This window comes from Lutra lutra, chromosome 9 (assembly GCF_902655055.1).
Source record: "Lutra lutra chromosome 9, mLutLut1.2, whole genome shotgun sequence".
NCBI lineage: Eukaryota > Metazoa > Chordata > Mammalia > Carnivora > Mustelidae > Lutra > Lutra lutra.
This window is the reverse complement of record NC_062286.1, coordinates 101,295,737-101,315,152: the sequence shown is the minus strand read 5'-3', so window position 1 is coordinate 101,315,152 and position 19,416 is coordinate 101,295,737. Positions and strand designations below refer to the sequence as shown.

General features: G+C 46.8%; 1 protein-coding gene and 1 pseudogene across 1 annotated transcript in view; one reads left to right on the top strand and one right to left on the bottom strand.

Moving 5' to 3' along the window:
- Window positions 1-19,416, bottom strand: part of BFSP1 (beaded filament structural protein 1) — a 40,347-nt gene that overhangs the window by 7,127 nt on the left and 13,804 nt on the right. The window contains exons 3-5 of the mRNA XM_047747063.1: window positions 14,930-15,025; window positions 11,589-11,681; window positions 8,146-8,253 (exon numbers count right to left, since the gene is read on the bottom strand). Of these exons, the coding sequence (XP_047603019.1) occupies window positions 8,146-8,253; window positions 11,589-11,681; window positions 14,930-15,025 (297 nt within the window). The remainder of the gene's footprint in view (window positions 1-8,145; window positions 8,254-11,588; window positions 11,682-14,929; window positions 15,026-19,416) is intronic.
- Window positions 17,261-18,279, top strand: LOC125109956 (mediator of RNA polymerase II transcription subunit 6-like; annotated as a pseudogene).

The window sequence follows — 19,416 nt, the reverse complement described above, 5'->3', positions numbered from 1 at the left end:
TTGTAGCTTTTGAGAAGTCTAAAATTTTTTCAAAATAAAATTAAAGCGTTCTGTTTCCTGCTTAAGCTTGCTTGATGGGGTTTCTGTTCCTCCTAATAAATGAGCGTATTAAATTCACAGTTACCTGTCATGTCAAATACCAAGGTCTCCCACTAATTCCCGGCCCAGCTACATGTTCCGACTTCATTTATAGTGTTCAGCACTATAGGGAACGCTTCCAAGAGATAAGCACTTTAAAAGACCCCTTCAAGGCTAGAGGCTCAGAGACAAGAAGCCATCCAGGAATGGAAGAAACCCAAAGTCACACATTCCTTTTCTACGGTGCAGCCCTGAGAACAAGCCTGGGGGACCCTGGCTGCACTGGGGGCCCTACAGCACAGGCCAGACAGCCCAGGGTCAGCCGGGCAGCAGGGAGGGTTGCCTTTGATCAAAGCTTACCTTTCTCCAGGGACAGGAAAGAGCCTGTGCCCGCAGCACACAGACTTTAAAAGCACGCATTTTCAGGACACCTGGGTGGCTCAGTGGGTTAAGCCTCTGCCTTTGGCTCGGGTCATGATCTCAGGGTCCTGGGATCAAGCCCCGCATCGGGCTCTCTGCTCAGCAGTGAGCCTGTTTCCCCCTCTCTCTGCCTGCCTCTCTGCCTACTTGTGATCTCTCTGTCAAATAAATAAGATCTTTAAAAAAAAAAAAAAGCACGCATTTTCCACAAACAAATATCAAGGGGGAAAAAAGAGACACAGAATGGATCAAAGAGACTTAAAAGACACAGAAACCAGTTACAACCTGTGGACCTTACCTGCATCCCAATCTAAACAAAGGCTAAAGAATGAAACTGTGGGAAAGAAATCTCCACTGGCTGATTCTGTGTAGATGATAATCCGGAAAAGACCAAACCAAACAGATAGAGACCAATTCAGTGGTTGCCTGGGAGTTTAGGGAGAGGTGGGGGAAGGGGCTGGCCATGATGGCAGCTCCTGGGAGAGGGGACTATCCTGTATTTTGATTGTGGGTATGGGTAGAGCGCTGCGTGCATTTGTCGAACAGATAGAACACGTACGGAAAGGGGTGACAAGGGCTGTTTGCAGACAGCACCTCAGTTAATGATGAACCGATCGGAAATCCGATCTCTGATTTAGTGATGCTAAAGAATTATCGTTAATTATTACAGGTGGGTTCACAGACTCACGTTCTATAAAAGGAGCTCTCATCTGTTCAAACACGGCTGGATCAGATGATTTGGTGTCAGGGATTGTTTCAGAATTACCTGGGGGTGTGTAGGGGTGTAGGCGATATAAGAGGGACCGTGTGTTTCAGGGGATGGGAACCAGGGGCTCATGAGACTGTTCTCTCACTTGTATATACTTCTGAAGCGTTCCAAAATAAAGCAAAAACAAGAAAAGATTATGTGTACAGCCAGTCTATTGCCCCCTTTGGGTCTGGGTTCCCCAGCCCCGGGTGGGAATAATGGTTTGTGCAGGCACATTCTCACTCGCAGCAATTCCCCTGCCGCAGGACCGCCTCTCGGGGACGGGGCGATTATGACTTCTGCTTTACAGAACAGACCCACAGGCAAAGTGACCTGCCAATCAATACAGGATTCAGAGCCAGCTTGGCAGGGTCTGAGACGCTTCCTGAAACTATGGACCCTCCTGCGTTAGCCACCTCCCAGCTGCAGGAGAACAGGACACACATGCACATACACAAAACACATACTCTCTCTCCCCCCGACCCTCCGCCCTTGGAAGACCCCCCCCCAACTCCCACATAGCAACAGACAAGCATCACCAGCATGTTCTCACTGGAGACCTAAGGGACTCAGGGTAACCCCCCCACACAGACTTCTTCCTCCCTGGCCATATCCACTTGACAAACTTTTAAAGGTAAGTAGGATAGCAACGCATTGTCATAAACTGGGAAATTAGAAACTAGAAACTTCTAACCTTCCAGGACAAGTGTAATTGTTTTCTGTATCTCAGGAGCTGGTGGTTTGCTGGTGGGTGTGGCTGGGTGGTTGGCTGGTGGCTGTCTTCTGGTGGAATCTGCAGGAGGAACGCCTGCCCTGGGACAAGACTCTAGGGACGACTGAAAGGTGTCTTCCAATCTCTGAAGGGCACTGGTGCTCTGCCTGATTCTGCTTGTGTCTGCCAAGAATCCACAGTCTCCAGTGAAGTGAGTTATAAAACTGAATTTACATCTACGTCACTGTGGTTTTTACAGATCAATAATTTAAACTTCATCACAGGACACCTGGGTGGCTCAATCAGGTAAGCATATGCCTTTAGCTCAGGTCATGATCCCAGGGTCCTGGGATTGAGCCCCACATCGGGCTCTTTACTCAGCAGGGAGCCTGCTTCTCCTTCTCCCTCTGCTGCTCCCCCGCTTGTACTCTCTCTATCAAGTAAATAAAAATCTTAAAAATGAAATAAAGTAAATAAAATCTTAAAAATAAAAGATTCAACAAAAGGAGGGATATTCAAGAAAAATATTAAGAGCCCCACTTTCACCAGCGTAAAGGAGGCCAAAGAGAGGTCTCTGCCACAAGCAATGTTGGCACCAGCGTGGCTGCCTGGGAATGAGACGCGACTCCTCCTAGGACCCCACAGGCCAGTGTGGGAGGTGACTCACTGAGAGACACACCCAGGGCAACACCAAGAACCGGGAGGCCTTCAGGTGCTGGAGGATGTCAGAGAAGGCCAGTCCTGGGTACCGAAGAAGAGAAGATTCTTCTGGAAAGAGGAGAAATGGTAAGCAAAGGAGCAGATGCCAGAAACCACAGTAGAGTCAGGAGAGGAAAAGAAGAGAGAGTAGCCCACGCACGATTCCAGGTTTGCTGGAGGGGAGCAGCCACACGGACACCGGAGAGAGAGGTGGGTGGAAGGGCTGGGTCGTGCTGCAACCTGACCTTCACCTGGAGCAAGGGTGACTGCTGTGTTTCTCCTTGGGCCATTTACAGCCTCTGTGAGCAGCTGTGGGCAAGAGCCACACCATGCCCTGCTCGGTATTCCCTGAACCTCAGCTGGAGCTTAGCAGTTAAGATTGAATGAAGGAGTCAGTGTTTGAGCACAGCAGGGGTCAATAGGGACCCAGGACAGTGACTGGCAATGAGCCCCCACCCGGAGTGGTGACCTCCTGCTTCAGTCCTCTTAGGGCCCCCGAGGCCTTTGGGTCAAGTCCTTTTTTAAGCAGGAAACGGTTCCTTTTTCTCCACATCCTCACCAACATGTTGTTTCCTGTGTTTTTTATTTTTGCCACTCTGACAGGTGTGAGGGGATACCTCACTGTGGGTTTGATTTACACCTCCCTGATGTTGTGCTCAACATCATCTGTTTGTCTACAAAGAGGACACATACCCCAGCATTCAGACACTCTTCATCTGCCGGTCACCTGTATGTCTTCTTTGGAAAAATCTCTATTCAGGTCCTCTGCCCACTTTTAATTGGATTAGTTGTTTTTTGGTGTTGAGTTGTTTCAGTCCTTTATCTATTCTGGATATTAACCCATCATCAGATACATCATTCACAACTATCTTCTCCCATTCAGTAGGTGAATGGGTAAAAATGAATGGAATATTACTCAGTCATTAAAAAAAATGAAATCTTACCATTTGCAACAACAGGGATGGAGCTAGAGGGTATAATGTTAAATGAAATAAGCCAGTCAGAGAAAGACAAATACAATATGAGTTCCCTCACATGTGGAATTTAAGAAACAAAACAAATGATTAGACAAATTAAAAGAACAGACAAAGAAAACAGACTCTTAACTACAGAGAACAAACTGATGGTTATCGGAGGGGAGGTGGGGGGGATTGGTCAAACAGAGGGGATTCAGAGTACACTTGTCTTGATGAGCATTGATGCATAGAAGTGTTGCACCAGGGGCGCCTGGGTGGCTCAGTGGGTTAAAGCCTCTGCCTTCGGCTCAGGTCATGATCCCAGGGTCCTGGGATTGAGTCCCACGTTGGGCTCTCTGCTCAGAGAGGAGCCTGCTTCCTCCTCTCTCTCTCTACCTGCATCTCTGCCTACTTGTGATCCCTATATGTCAAATAAATAAATAAAATCTTTTTAAAAAAGGAAGTGTTGCACCTACACTGTACTCATGAAGTTAACATATGCTGTATATTAATTTTACTTCAATTTCAGTAAGAGGGAAAATTTAGTTCTAAAAAAAGGAAATGGAAGAAATCAAGTGTCCTTTACCAAAATCTACCACTAGATGGGGCTAGGCAACTTCAATGAGAAATGATAACTGGGGAGGTTCACTCCTTCCAAGTAATAACATGACCTTTTTCACTTTTCCTGTCACAGAAACTCTCAGTCAATGCGATTAGGGAGCTAGAAGTGCCTGTCCCTTTTCTTCCACCTCTAAGAAGTGCCATCCCAGTGGTCTTATGCATGGGCTATGTTCGGCTTCAAAGAAGGGGCTGCCAGCTCTAACGAAGGGTGCTATTCCTTCCATCCTGTGGACTGGAGTTCTCAAACTTGACTCTGTACAACCACCCGGGGGGCTTGTTACAACAGAGATTGCTGGGTCCCACCCCAAAGTTCCTGACTCAGTAGGTCTGGGATGGGCTTCTGAATGTGCATTTCTGATGTTCCTCGTTTAGGGACCTCACCCTGAGGACCATGCTATGGAGGGTTCTGATCCTCTAGAGACAGAACCAAATGCTATGGTTCTGCCAGGTGGAAGCCTTCAGGCTACAAGGAGTTCTCCCTCATCCCCTCCCTCGTCCCCATGCATAGCACTGGCCCTGCTGAGGGGCTAAGCTACCAAATCTCCCTCAGAGCCCTCAGCTTGGCTCCATTGGGAAGCCTCTAAAACCTTTAAAATCAGCAAAAAAGCCATCCATGAGCATTTCTTGAATAGGCTATGGAAGGCCCAAGCCAGGGACTCAGGTGGACCAGATGTAAAACATTCTGACCCAATCTGGGGCCCACCCCCATATCCATGTTCTCAAAGTGTGGTTCCTGTATCAAAATACCATCACCTGAAAACTCAGAAATGCTCATTCTTGGGCCACACCCCAGAACTACCGAGTCAGAAACTCTTGGGTGGACCCAGCCATACCTGTGTTTTAATAAGACCCAATTAGGCAGACTTTTGGTCCCCATGACCTTTGCCCCTTGGCTTTATGCCCATGAAGATGTCATGTTACACAGCAAAAGGGACTCTGCAGATGTGATTAAGGTTCTTAATCAGTTGACCTTAAAAAAACAGGGAGACTATTACAGATCATTCCTGATCATATGAGCCCTTGAAAGGGGGCTCTCATAAGACAGAGAGTTTAGGTGTCCAAGAAAAATTCCACACACTGTTGCTGGATTTAAGGATGGAGAGGGCCATGTACCAAGGGACATGGGAAGCCTCTAGAACAACTCCTGGCTGACAGCCAGCAAAGAACTGGGGTCCTCCATCCTACCTGCCCATAGAATTGAATCCTGCAAACAACATGAATGAGACTGGAAGATTCACCACCGAGAACCTCCAGAGAAGAAGGCTGGCCAACACCTTTATATCACCCTTGTGAGACCCAGAGCAGAAAAACCAACCAAGCCTGCCCAGACTTCCAACCCCGTGGAAATGTGGGATAAAGCACTGCTGTTTCAAGCCCCTGCATCTGTACAAATTCATTAGAGCAGTGAGAGAAAACTAATACAACCTGTGTTTCTTCAGACCCACCGCTAGATTTCTTTAATATAAGCACATAAATTATGATATAGAAAATGACTGGTAATATTTTGATAACTATCTCAACAGGATTGGTTTCTTTTTAATTATACATACTTTATTTTTATTCTATGCCCTTAACATTTCTCTGAGAAGCAGTCCATGGGCTTTACCAGGTGGCAAGGTGGGGGTCAAAGAAGACCCCCGACTTAGAAAGACAACATCAGAGCAAGACCAGTAAGTCTTGGCAGTAACCAAGGGTGGGGACAGGCAGCCAAGCGGACAGACTGATTTCATAGTCTCAGCAACTAAGTTAATCTGTGAAGCAAGGTCTTTCTTTTACATCTAACAAGCACATATATGTACATAGAGACAGGCACCTTTTCGCCCTGGAATTGGAACTTCCCATGTCAGGCTGGGCTCTTGCATTTTCTCAGTGCAGCCACGGGAAGAGCTATAATTTACATCACAAACCATAGACATCACACAAATGTGTGTGTGTGTGTGTGTGTGTGTGTGCTTTTGAACAAATATAGATATTTCAATATGCGAACATATATATTTAAAATGCAGGTTTCACCAAACAAATCCCACCATTACTAACGATGCACTTGGTTATCTCTTTTTCTAGCTTGGTCTAGTGTTGTCAGTTCCTTCTTTTTTTAAGGCTCATCAATTCTACTTAATTCATTTTACCACCCAAATGGTAAAATGTTTTTTACCTTTTTACAATGTAAAGACTGGTCCACGTCTCCGGGACCAGTAGGCTTGAGTCCGCTTCTCCAGTCTCTCACTCACACACACATATGCACACATATACACATACACACAGATACACAAACTTATATACATATACAAATATATGCATATACACATATGTACACAACATGCACACATACACACATATACGCATGCATACCTACACACAAATATACACATATATATACACACGCATGCAAACATACACACCCCCCCCACATACTCATGCTCACTCTATTCTTCCCAGGCCTCAGAGGAAACCACAAATTACCAAGTCACCAAAATGGTGCGTCTGATCCCTGTGCCATGGTTTGTCACAAGAAGGGTGAGTTGAAGGGCAATACTCAATTTCTCAAGCAGTGAGCTTTACCTCAGGAAATAATCACCAGGCCCCAGCTTGCTTTCAGTGGCCCCTGAGAGTTGCTGCAGAGTGACAGGTTTGTGCAATGAGTGGTGGGACAGAAAGGAAGATTCTGGAGCTCCACGGTCCCCAAATGAGATCCTGGGCAGATCTGGAGGGCACTGAATTGCTACAAAATCTGCAGATCTATTGAGGCTTTAACTTTTTATTTTGCAGGCATTGAAGGGTTAGAGACAAGTAACATATCAATGTTCTAGATTTCCTAATTAGTCCAATTTTGCAAACTTTTTGTTCTCTTGTCCCTTACCTGTACTTCCCAAACCAACTATCAATTTATTTTTAGATTTTGGAAACGCAGGTGCACAGTATATGAAGATTTAGTATTTTAACCCAACATGCCTCATCAGGATGGTCAGTAACGAGAGAAAAAAAACTGGAAGGAATCAGGGGGATGAGCCATGAGCTCATTAACCAAGAAGGAAAGCCACGGAAAGAGGAGTGAGTTCTTCTGGTGACTAGTTTTCAAATTAAGCTTCACCAAAAAAAGTGGGGGGGGGTGAGGAGAGGGGTTAGAAATGGGAGCTTTATGCTAAGAAATTCTGAGCAGAGGCAAACACTGACACAACCACTCTTTCCCAAGCCATAATCAAATTCCAAAATAGAGGGCTCCTGGGTGGCTCAGTCGGTTAAGTTTCTGCCTTGGGCTCAGGTCATGACCCCAGGGTTCTAGGATGGAGTCCTGTATCGGGCTCCCTGCTCAGCAGGAGTCTCTCTCTCTCCCCCGACCTGGTCATGCTCACTCTTTCTCTTTCTCTCTCTCAAAAACAAATACATTTTTAAAAATCTTTTTTAAAAATTCCAAATGAAAGATTTTAGGTCATGAAACGAGAAACAGGAAGTACAGATTTGACCAACTAGAGGATAAAAATTCCAACTCTTTTTATCCATCTTTTATTTTTAAGAACAAGGTTAAACTGGGCAAAACAAATCAACTTGCAGAAGCCTTGTTGGGGGAGGAGTGGCACAAGGGGAACCTCTGAGACTCCTGGAATTGGCATGACCCATTATCCCTGCTTGCCCAGGACTCTGCCAGTCTGGGCATGACAGTCCTCCATCCTGGGAAACCCTCGGCCAAAGCAGGACAGCTGGTCATGCTACTCATAAGGGCCAGTTTCTGGCTCAGAGCACTGGACGCACGGGTGTGTTGAGTTTGAGAACCACCCCCCACCCCTGTGGGATACTTACACGCTTTTCTGCACATACAGGACCCTGGAATACAGTGTGTTATAAAACCTGATTCACGTGTGTGGCGTGAATGCCCAATGGCGAGCAGCGGACACGAGGGTGAGGAGCCATACCTGGGCCTGCAGCTCCATTCTCTGGGCCTGTAGGAGGGACACCACCTCCCGGCCCTCCTCCAGTTGACTCTGCAGGACGGTGGCTTCCCGTTCCGTCAGGAGCTTCTCCTGCACAAAAAGGCCAGACTCAGCATTCACAGACGCCTGATGTATGAGGAAATCCAAAGGGAAAAGGGGCAAAGAAGGTTCTTCACATTTGTGTCCCTTTGCCCAAACTCACATGCTGAAGCCCTGTCCCTCAGTGGGATGGTATTAGGAGTTGGGGCCCTAGATGAGGTCTTGAGGATGGGGCACTCATGGTGGAGATAGCGTCCTTACAGATAAGGAGGCAACACCTGAGTGCTCGAGTGCTCTCTCTCTCTCTCTCTCTCTCTCCCCAAGATGCACCAAGGAAAGGCCACATGAGGACACAGCAAGAAGGCGGCTATCTACAAACCAGGAAGCAGCCCTCATCAAAAGCCAAATCTGCCAGCAGCCTATCTTGGACTTCCAGCCTCCAGCACTGGGAGAAGCAACTGTCTGTGGTTGTGCGGCCCCATCTGTGTTGTTTGTCAGAGCAGCCCGAGCTGACTCAGACAGGCCCGTCCATGGCAGCCACCCTGAATTCATGCCTTTTCATTGTCTTCAGAGCCTGAGCCATAAATGCTAGGAGGGTAACTCGCAGTACACCCACAATTTAGACCTGGCTGTGCCATAAACAGGCCAAGAGCCTCGGAATAAGTCACTTTCTCCTTCTGTGAAAGGGAAAGCTAGGAATGCCGACTCTCGCCGGCCTCTGTGGTCTGTCCATGCAGATGGCACGGTCAGTCTGGGCTATCAGCCGCACCAAGGCCACAGCTGCACCAGGCAGAGGCCGTCGAGCTGCAAGGGACTACAGGGAAGTAGGGGCCCCGGGGAGGCTGCTGTCCCACCCTAGCCACACTCCAAGGAACCCTAGCCACACTCCAAGGAGCAACATGGGAGAAGATCCTTCCTCAATCTCTCCACACCACTGAGCGGGCGCCATTTCGCCAACCAGCCCCTCCACAGTCTGTTCAAAAACATCCAAATCCCTTGTTAAAAAAGCCTGACTCTGCTCAAAAGGAGTGCCTTCTGACACGGAGCATGCTGCCTCACCTCTGGGCACAAATCAAACTCCAAGCATGAGCCCGGGGCTCCCCTCTTCAAAGCCACATGGGAAAGGCAGCCCCCCCCCGCCCCTGTTTTCCCTCACTTTGCAAAGTGGCTGGAGTGACAGCAGAGTCACAGATATAGCTACAGCAAGACAGACAGACGTGCACTGAGGGAGCAAATGTGGGCCTGGGGCCACCACCCAATCCCCTGGGGGGAAAGTAGAATCTGAGATATAAATGCAGAAAGCCCTCCTCGGCCCTGTGTGGTTACTAAGTCCCTACTGATGCTCCCTACTTATAAACTTATAAATGAGCCCCCCGCCCAACATCCGAAGATGTCACTCCAGGACCATGGGGGAATGAGAGAGGAACAAGACCACCCTGTGTTTGAGCACCCACAAAAATCACCAAACGTCCCCTCCCCCATAACACAAGTGATGCTGCTGGATCGCCGAGTATGGACTCTCAGGTTGCAGACTCTGGGGATGCTCAGTCATAGGACCAGCCCTCTCCTGAGGGCACCCAACCCAGAGCAGGGCCCTGCTTAGCTGATCCCTCCCCCCCAGACCTCCCAGCACAGGCCTCGATCCTCTCACGTGTCCCTCCTCCACGGAGACACCCTGCAGGTCTCCATTGGACACCCCCTCCCTGCTGCAGTGAATAATACACCCAGCTTTATTTGACCAAAGATGCGTCCCCGGCAGCCTCAGACTAGAGGGCGCGGACGTGGTGCTTTACTGACACCTTAACTGGGTAACCTGCCTTCCTAGAACACTAATTATATCCTCATTTAGCAAAGCTGACTCACACATTTTCTAGGTAGGAGTCAACAAAACAAACCTGAAAGGGACCATCTATCTCATATATAGAATTTTTAAGCGAAGATTAATAAAGAATGTGATGCTTTTCTGAATTTCTGGTTCTCCCAGGAGGGTCTTGTTAAAAGGGCAGATTCTGACTCAGAGGGTCTGGGCTCAGGCCAGAGAGTCTGTATTCCTAACTAGCTCCCAGCTGACACCAAGATCACGACGGACGATCACTGATGTTCTCAAACTGAGGCCAGACAGTCTCTATGGTCTTAAAACTCAGAAGAATTTTGTTACAAGGAAACAGATGATAGGATTAAAAAGTGTGCTTTTCCCTTTGAACCAGAGGGAAAAATGAGGATTGCACAATGAAAATAAGGTCTGGAAAGAAATCTCTGACAAAGAAAATTAAGCATCAGGAAAATTTATTTTAGGTTTTTGTGGAAACCTCGGTTACACCAATTATGGGGAACAGGTCCCTGAAATGGTCATTGGCAGGCAATTTGGACAAGAATGTCCCCAAGAACAAACAACTTTCCTACCTCAGAGATGTTACTTGGCAGAATTTTAAAATATCTTCTAGAGGGACCTGGGTGGCTTGGTCAGTTAAGCGTCTGACTCTCATTTTTTTGATCAGGTGAGGATTTCAGGATCGTGAGATAGAGTTCCACATCAGGTTCCAAGCCCAGCTCTCTCCCTCTGCCCCTCCCCACTGCCCCTACTCTCGACACGTGCTCTATCCCTCTCTATAAATAAATAAATCTTCAAAAAAAAAAAAAATAGTAAAGTATCTTCTACAAGCAAATGCTAGGGTCTCTTCAGCTTTGATATTAAAAAAATTAAGTTAAAACAAAAGCCTTGGGGCACCTGGGTGGCTCAGTCGGTAACCATTAACGGTCTGTCTTCGGTTCAGGTTATGATCCCAGGGTCCTAGAATCGAGCCCCACATCAGGCTCTCTGCTCAGCGGGGAGCCTGCTTCCCCCTCTCTCTGCCTGCCTCTCCGTCTACTTGTGATCTCTATCTGTCAAATAAATAAATAAAATCTTTAAAAAAAAAAAAAAAACCACCACAGTGAGATATACAACACCTGTCAGAAAAGCAAAAACAAAACAAAAACCCGACATACCCAGTGCTGGCAAGGACGCAAAGCAACAGAAACTCTCACACTTTCATTGGTGATGGGCAGCAACAATGCAAACGGCTTTGGGAAACAGTCTGGCAGTTTCTTATGAACTACACAAGCAAGAACAGCCCATAAACTCAAGAGCAAATGCCTAAGAAAATGGTCAGGGACACCCTTTGTGTCCTCAACTGTCTAAACTTCAGCATTCCCAGTCTGAGGAAAAGAACAGAAGGGTAAACTTCAAATGTGAACCCAGAGCGAGAGCAGGGGCGGTGAACCCAGAGCAGCTCAGCGCCTAGTCTGACTTGATGCCTCACCTGGGTCTCTGTTACCTAGGCCCGTGGGGGTGTGAGGGGCCTCCCCAGATAGGGTTTCCCTGCAGCCGGGGCTCCGAGTCTTACCTCCCTCATCCCACTTGTAATGGCAGATGCTTGAGGGGTGGTCTGGACGATCTGCTGCAGGATGGTGACATAGGTCTGAATTTCCAGAAGATTCTGTCAGGGGAAGGAAAGTGTTCTCATTAAAACTTGAGCTGCTTGCAATGTCCACAATAGCCAAACTATGGAAAGAGCCTAAATGTCCATCAACAGATGAACAGATAAAGATGATGTGAGATACACACACACACACACACACACACACACACACACACACACAATGGAATACCATGCAGCCATCAAAAGAATTAAATCTTGCCATTTGCAATGACATGGATGGAACTAGAGGGTATTATGCTGAGTGAAATAAGTCAATCAGAGAAAGACAATTATCATATGATCTCTCTGATATGAGGAATTTGAGAGGCAGGGCAGGGGGTCGTGGGAAAGGGAGGGAAAAATGAAACAAGATGTAATTGGAGAGGGAGACAAACCATAAGACACTCTTAATCTCAAGAAACAAACTGAGGGTTGCTGGCAGGGAGGGAGTTGTAGGGATGGGGTGTCTGGGGGATGGACACTGGAGAGGGTGTGTGCTATGGTGAGTGCTATGAATTGTGTAAAACTGATGAATCACAGACAGGTACCCCTGAAACAAATAATATATTATATGTTAATTTTTTTAAAAACACACAAAAAAACAACTGAGCTGCTTGAGATTTTGCCTCCGGGACCAGGTGACCCCAGTGATGAATGTTTTCACGTGTTCACTGTCACAAACAGGACAGACCGTGACCTGAGGAGTGGACAATTTAATCTTCACAAGAACAGGGGACAGATGAAGAAACTGACTCTCCGTTTACCTCGCCATTTCCCTTCAGTGACATGGATGCTTTGCTGCTGGTCTTCCTAGAGCCCAGGATGGCAGAGCGATGAGAGAAAAGCAGAGACGGGAACAAAGAGGTCCCACAGGCTACAAAGGACCATTTCCAATCCCAGAACAGGGCAATGCTTCAAAGGATGGTCAGTCGATCCCAGACTAAATCACTTACAAGTTGGATGTGGTCTCAGGTAAGTGATTTAAACCTCCTAAGGCTCAGGGTTTTGCATGAAAGACAACTAACAATCTGGAGACAGGACCTGATCCCCTTTCCTAGCAGAGCACCTGTGCCCAGTTCTGGGCATGCGAGCCAACAGCACCACACAGAGAACTGCCTTTGGCCAGACAGTGGCCATCTGGTCTGGGAAGCAACACCCCCCAATCCTACCTCGCCCCCAACCCAAACCAATGACTCCTTGGCACAGGAATACAAAAGGCCAACCCTCTTGTCTCAAGGTGGGACCAACCCTATGGGACAATTCACACTCCAGAACCCTCCATGGGATCAGGCTGAGGCCAGACTCCAGCTAAGCCCACACCCTTGCTCAGCTCCCGCCCCTGTGCTCCTGTTCCCCCTCATCTCCTCCTGGGAGCTCACCGCTAATACAGCAATCATGCCAAAATCACCACTTGGACTCTTCTCCTAGGGAGCCTGCCCTACGACGCTAACTCACAAGGCTGGTGTTAGGACCCACGAGGGAATGCACAGAAGCTTTGCCGTGTGAGCTCTATTATTGTTCTAAATGGCCTTAAAGAATGCTTTTAGTTGCTTAGAGATTGTTCCAAGCACCGCTCCCAGGATTCCTGCAAGATAGAGCAGAGGCAAGAAGATAGGGGGGAGGAGGAAACAAGCCAGGCCTGGTGGAAAGGCAGAAGAAATGTCAAAGGGAGGGACACCCCTTCAGTGTGAGCAACTGGCCTCCCACCTAGTGCAGACAGGTCTACGCGGAGGCAGGAAGAGAGTCTAACGCTACTGAGGACATACTGGGCTCCAAGCTGTACCAGGGATCTCACTGACACTCACATGCTGCCTCAGTTTCCCCAGAAGCAGGCCGTTTGAATGTTGTGACCCTCCAAACGTCACCTATGGAAGCCTTAACCCCCAGTGGGATTGGGGTGTGGAGGCGGGGTCTTTGGGAAATAACTAGATTTAGATGGGGTCATGAGGATAGGGCCCCATGAGGGGATTAGTGCCCTTAGAAGAAGTGACACCAAAGAGCTGGCGTCGAGGAAAGCCCAAGTGAGCACATAATGAGGAGACAGACATCCGCAAGCCAGGGAGATGGCCCTTCCGGAACCTGATGGGCTGGCACCCACTGGCTCAGTGTACCAGCCTCCAGAACTGTAAGAAACAAATTTCTGTTACTTCTAAGCCACACAGTCAGTGGTACTTTGTTAGAGCAGCCCAAGCCGGCTAAGACACAGGCCCCAAGAGACGGATCTGAGGGCAGTTTATGCCGGTGAAGATGCCAGGAAACGTTATTGGAGGATAAAGTAAGACAGGAAAGGGAAGGCAGCCAATAAGGAGAGTGTTACCAGGTAAGTTAGCACAGTGGGCACCCAATGCTCACGCCTCCTGGGGCTCCCTGGGAGCCATGCAGAACAGCAAGTGAGGGGGAGCTGGGGTATGAATCCACCGACATGCATTGGTCACTAGCTGGGGCTGCTCCAGGGGCAACACATCCCGTGAGCTAGAGCCTCCCTCCACTACCCAGAGAGCTGGAGGGAGGCCACAGCTCACCAGAGAGTCCAGCCCCCAGGACCATGGCCAGGCTCACAGGTCCACTACAGTTAACTGCACCACTGTCAGAAGGAGAGTCTGGCATTTAAAGATGAGGCAGCTCCAAGTGGGAAAGCCACTTGCCCTTGGTTACACAGCTCCAGGATTTGATCTGTTGAGTACACCAAGGCCCCCCAAAGTCAGGCCTGTGGGAAGCTAGCAGGAGTGGGAGGCAGAGCAGAGCACTACATGACAGAAAGCTCCGGAATGCCAACTAACTGGCTTGGCTTGGAGGCAGAGCTAATATATATATATATATATATATATATATATATATATATATACACACACACACATACATACATATATGTGTATATATATATACACACATATATACATACACACACACACACACACATGCATTTGTTACATTTTCTGCATTTCTGCATTTCCTGAGCTGAAACAATTGACAAACCTAGCTTACTCAAGATGGATCCATGCAAAATCACTTTGTGAATTGTAATGTACTCAACAGACATGAGTTCCCAAGCTCTCCCCCCAACACACACACAACTGCCTCTTCCTTGGTATACGTCTGCCTCACTAAGCACCACCCAGCAACCGATCCATCACCCACTTGGTTCAATACGCCCCAAAGGAACCCACTACAGCAGGCTCAAGTGTCAGCCACGAGTGCCCTGGCCTTGTCTGGCCAGACCCAAACCAGGTTATCTGGGGGATGGGCTTCAGAAGGTTCATGGTTACCTTTTTGTACCTATCCTTTGCTGCACTGATGTCGTCCTGTAGGAACTGGGCTTCAATCTGAAGGCGTAGGTTATGGAGTAGGGCTTCATCGGCTTCCTGCAAGGAGAAACTGAGTCACACACCTGACTCGGAGGGACGGCATGGTGGAAGGATTGGCACATGGGTGTGAAATCACCAGGTGTATGGACACATGGACATCCTGGGGTCTTATTAAAACACAGGGTCTTGTTCAGTAGGTCTGGGAGAGTGTCTGAGATTGCCTATCTCTACTAAGGCATTGGGTTAGCCCATTAGACCTGGTTCAGAACAATTCTCCACAGAGCTTGATTCTGCCCCTGAGGGGACACTTGGTAATCTGGAGACACTTCCTATTGTTACCACTTGGGTGCTGGAGTGTGACAACTGGCATCTGATGGGCAGAGACCAGCAATGAGGCTATGTATCTATAAGACACAGGACAGCCCCACACAACAAAGAATTCTCCAGTCCAAAATGTCAGTAGTGCCAGGCTGGCAATACCTTGATCTAGAAAGATCAGGGAGAAAATCAGGATATAGTTACATACCAGCAGCCTTAAAATTTCAGTTACATCTGTATCTGTTCTATATCTCATCATCAGGAAATTGAGTTTCTAAGACCAAGAAAGTCTTACGTGAACACCGAAACCTTCATTTTAATAGTTTTCTCCCAAGGACTACTGACACTTACCCCTGACGCTATATATCTTTAATACAAAATCACTTTTTTTTTTTTTAGATTTTATTTATTTGACAGAGAGAGATCACAAGCGGGCAGAGAGGCAAGCAGAGAGAGAGAGAGAGAGAGGAAGAAGCAGGCTCCCTGCAGAGGGATAAGCCCGATGCGGGACTCGATCCCAGGACCCTGAGATCATGACCTGAGCCGAAGGCAGAGGCTTAACCACTAAGCCACCCAGGTGCCCCCCAAAATCACTTTTTTTAACGATTGCTGTGGTAAACAGTGTTTATTCCTTTAAAATTGGAAATGACACTTAGGACAAGAGGCTGAGGGTTTTCACCAAACATTCTGATAGTTCATTGGCTTTCATCTTATTGCTCTTGTTTGAGTAAACCAAATAGTTGAAATACTGTGCTCTTAATAAGATAGCGTTGTCGGTGGGGTGGGGGGGGAGGGGGGCGGAGTGGCTCAGTCAGTTGAGTGGCTGCCTTCAGCTCAGGTCATGATCTCAGGGTCCTGGAATTGGGTCCTGCATTGGGCTCTTCGCTCAGTGAGGAGCCTGCTTCTCCCGCACTCCTGCTAGTGCGCGCTCTCTCTCTCTCTCAAATAAATAAAATCTTTTTTTAAAAAATATTTTACTTATTTATTTGACAGAGAGAGAGAGCACAAGCAGAAAGGCAGGCAGTGGGGGCGGGGGAGCAGGTTCCCTGCTGAGCAAGAGCACGATGCGGGGCTCAATCCCAGGACCCTGAGATCATGACCTGAGCTGAAGGCAGAAGATTAACCCACTGAGCCACCCAGGCGCGCCATAAATAAAATCTTTTTAAAGAAAAGTAAGATAGTGCTGTGATGGCTGGAACTGCCTTAATGCTATAGCAATCCCTCGTGATATTACTGGTGAACATTCCTTGGGTTCCTCAAGATTGTCACTCTCTTGAGACACCTCTCCAGGAACATGTGCCAATACCTGGGGCCTTGCCAAATGAATTTTTTTCTGACTTATTAATAACTTGTTAAAAAGCATGATGAGGGGCGCCTGGGTGGCTCAGTGGGTCAAAGCCTCTGCCTTCGGCTCAGGTCATGATCCCAGGGTCCTGGGATCAAGCCCTCCATCGGGGCTCTCTGCTCAGCAGGAAGCCTGCTTCCCTTCCTCTCTCTCTGCCTGCCTCTCTGCCTACTTGTGATCTCTGTCAAATAAATAAATAAAATCTTAAAAAAAAAAAAAGAGGTTTCCTCTTAAAAAAAAAAATTAAAAGAAAAAAAAAGCATGATGAATGGGAGCCAGGGGCTTTCATCAATAAAGGTGGATATGTGGTTGACTAAGGTATGTAAGACATTCTCCATCCTTGTGTCAGAAGACTTAAAATAGTCAGGCATGAGCACTGGCCAAGATATTTTGAAACATACCCCACTCTTGCACTAACAGAATTTAGATTTCAGGGGGCCTTTTGCCTGCACTCCTCATAAAGCCATTTGATTCCTTAATCATTGCTATAAAAGACAACTGGTGTGGGAAGATTCTGATTGTCGGATGCTGACCATAAGATATCAGAATTCTGACTCCAGTGGATCACCTGCCTTTGAGGTGCTTATTAAAAGCCATGAGCTTTGGAACCTGCGAGCGCTTTTAGAACTATGGCAGCGGTGGATATTCGAGATAATCTGCTGGGAATCTCTTGGGTTGACAGTTCCTGGATCCCCATTTTGAACAGTGGAAGTGTCCTGGATTACTTTTCAGAAAGAAGTAATCCTTTTATGACAGAACATGTAATAATGAGGTGGTCAAAATGCAGAGGCTAACATTAGAACACTTAAATCAAATGGTTGGAGTAGAATACATCCTTTTACATGCTCAAGAACCCATTCTTTTTGTCATTCGGAAGCAACAGCGGCAGTCCCCTACCCAAGTTATCCCACTGGCTGATTACTATATCATTGCTGGAGTGATCTATCAAGCCCCAGACTTGGGGTCTGTTATAAACTCTAGGGTGCTTACTGCGGTGCACGGCATTCAGTCAGCCTTTGATGAAGCCATGTCCTACTGTCGGTACCACCCTTCCAAAGGGTACTGGTGGCATTTCAAAGATCATGAAGAGCAAGATAAAGTCAAACCCAAAGATAAAGGAAAGAAGAACCAAGCTCTATTTTTCAGAGACAACGTGTGGATGCTTTACTCCTAGACCTAAGACAGAAATTTCCACCCAAATTTGTGCAGCAAAAGTCTGGAGAAAAGCCTGTCCCAGTGGATCAGACAAAGAAAGAGGCAGAACCTGTACCAGAAACTGTAAAATCTGAAGAGAAGGAGACCACAAAGAACGTCCAACAGATAGTGAGCACCAAAGGCCCTCCTGAAAAACGAATGAGACTTCAGTGAGCAATGGAGAAGAGAGAAGCTTGCAAGACTCCTCTTGCCCGTTATTTATACCTCATTACTGTGACAGGCTCTTGAACTTGGAAATTCTGTCACAGCCCTTCCATTTGTATGAATGTGCTTGTTCTTTAAAATAGGATGGAAGGATCCTCATGCTTTTGATATGAATATTTTTAATGTATATTTTGTAACCTTTTCCCTATTCGGCTTGAGCAGCCTCCTCACTCAAATGTACACTGCTATATACATCCAAAAGCAAAATAAAGATATTTATATAAAGCAAAAAAAAAAAAAAAAAAAAGCCATGAGCTTTTCATGCAAAGTGCAGCCTCAGGACCTACTGCATCAGAGAGCTGGGACTACATGAGACTAGAAAACAGGCTGTATGAACTTAAGAGGGCCTGCATCAGAATAAACAATTAAGATATACAGGCCATGGGAGGTAGGGAGAGGATGTCTGGGTGATGGACATTGGAGAGGGCATGTGCTATCGTGAGTGCTGTGAATTGTGTAAGCCTGATGATTCACAGACCTATACCCCTGGGGCAAATAATACATTGTATGTTAATAAAAAATAACGCTAGGAGAACTGGATATTCTCATGCAAAAGAATAAAATTTAATCACTACCTTACACAACTCACAAAAAAGAAAGAAAGAAAGAGAAAAAAAGAAATACACGCCTATGTTAATTTGGTCTGAAACTTGAGTAAAATTATGGGGGGGGCAGCTAATCACCCAAATCAAACTTCTGAGGCTATTTTATCTATCAATAAGAACTTCAAGTTTATCTTTTTTTTTAAGATTTTATTTTAGAGAGAGCACACAAACGGGGAGGAGCAGAGGGAGAGGGACAAGCAGACTCCATGCTGAGTGCAGAGCCCGACATGGGGCTCAATCCCAGGACCCTGAAATCAGGGCCTGAGCTGAAATCCAGAGTTGGCCACTTTTAACCCCAGGCACACCTGAGTTTATCTTAAAAGAACTTTGGAGTTCTGCAAAATCAGCTGGGTCAACTGGCAGCTGCCGGGCACATATCTTAAATCATTCTTTTTTTTTTTTTGCCTAGGCTCATGCAAATAAAAATGAAACAAGCGATCCTAATACGCAATGTCCAAACCTCAGGCATAATTTAAGATTTTCTGGTAACTACCGTAAACAAAATTAAAAGAAATGGGTGAAAGCAATTCTAATAATAAATTTTATTTCACCCACGCTACCCCAAATATTATCCTTTCACTGTAATCAATAGTTTTAAAGTTATTAATGAGATATTTTACATTCTTTTTTTTTTTCTTTCAGGCAAGGTCTTTGGAACCTGGTGTGCATTTTACCCTTACAATGCATCATGATTGAACTTCCTGTGTTTTGATCGCTCCCCAGTGCATGTGGCTGGTGGCTCCCAAGAGGGATGATGCAAC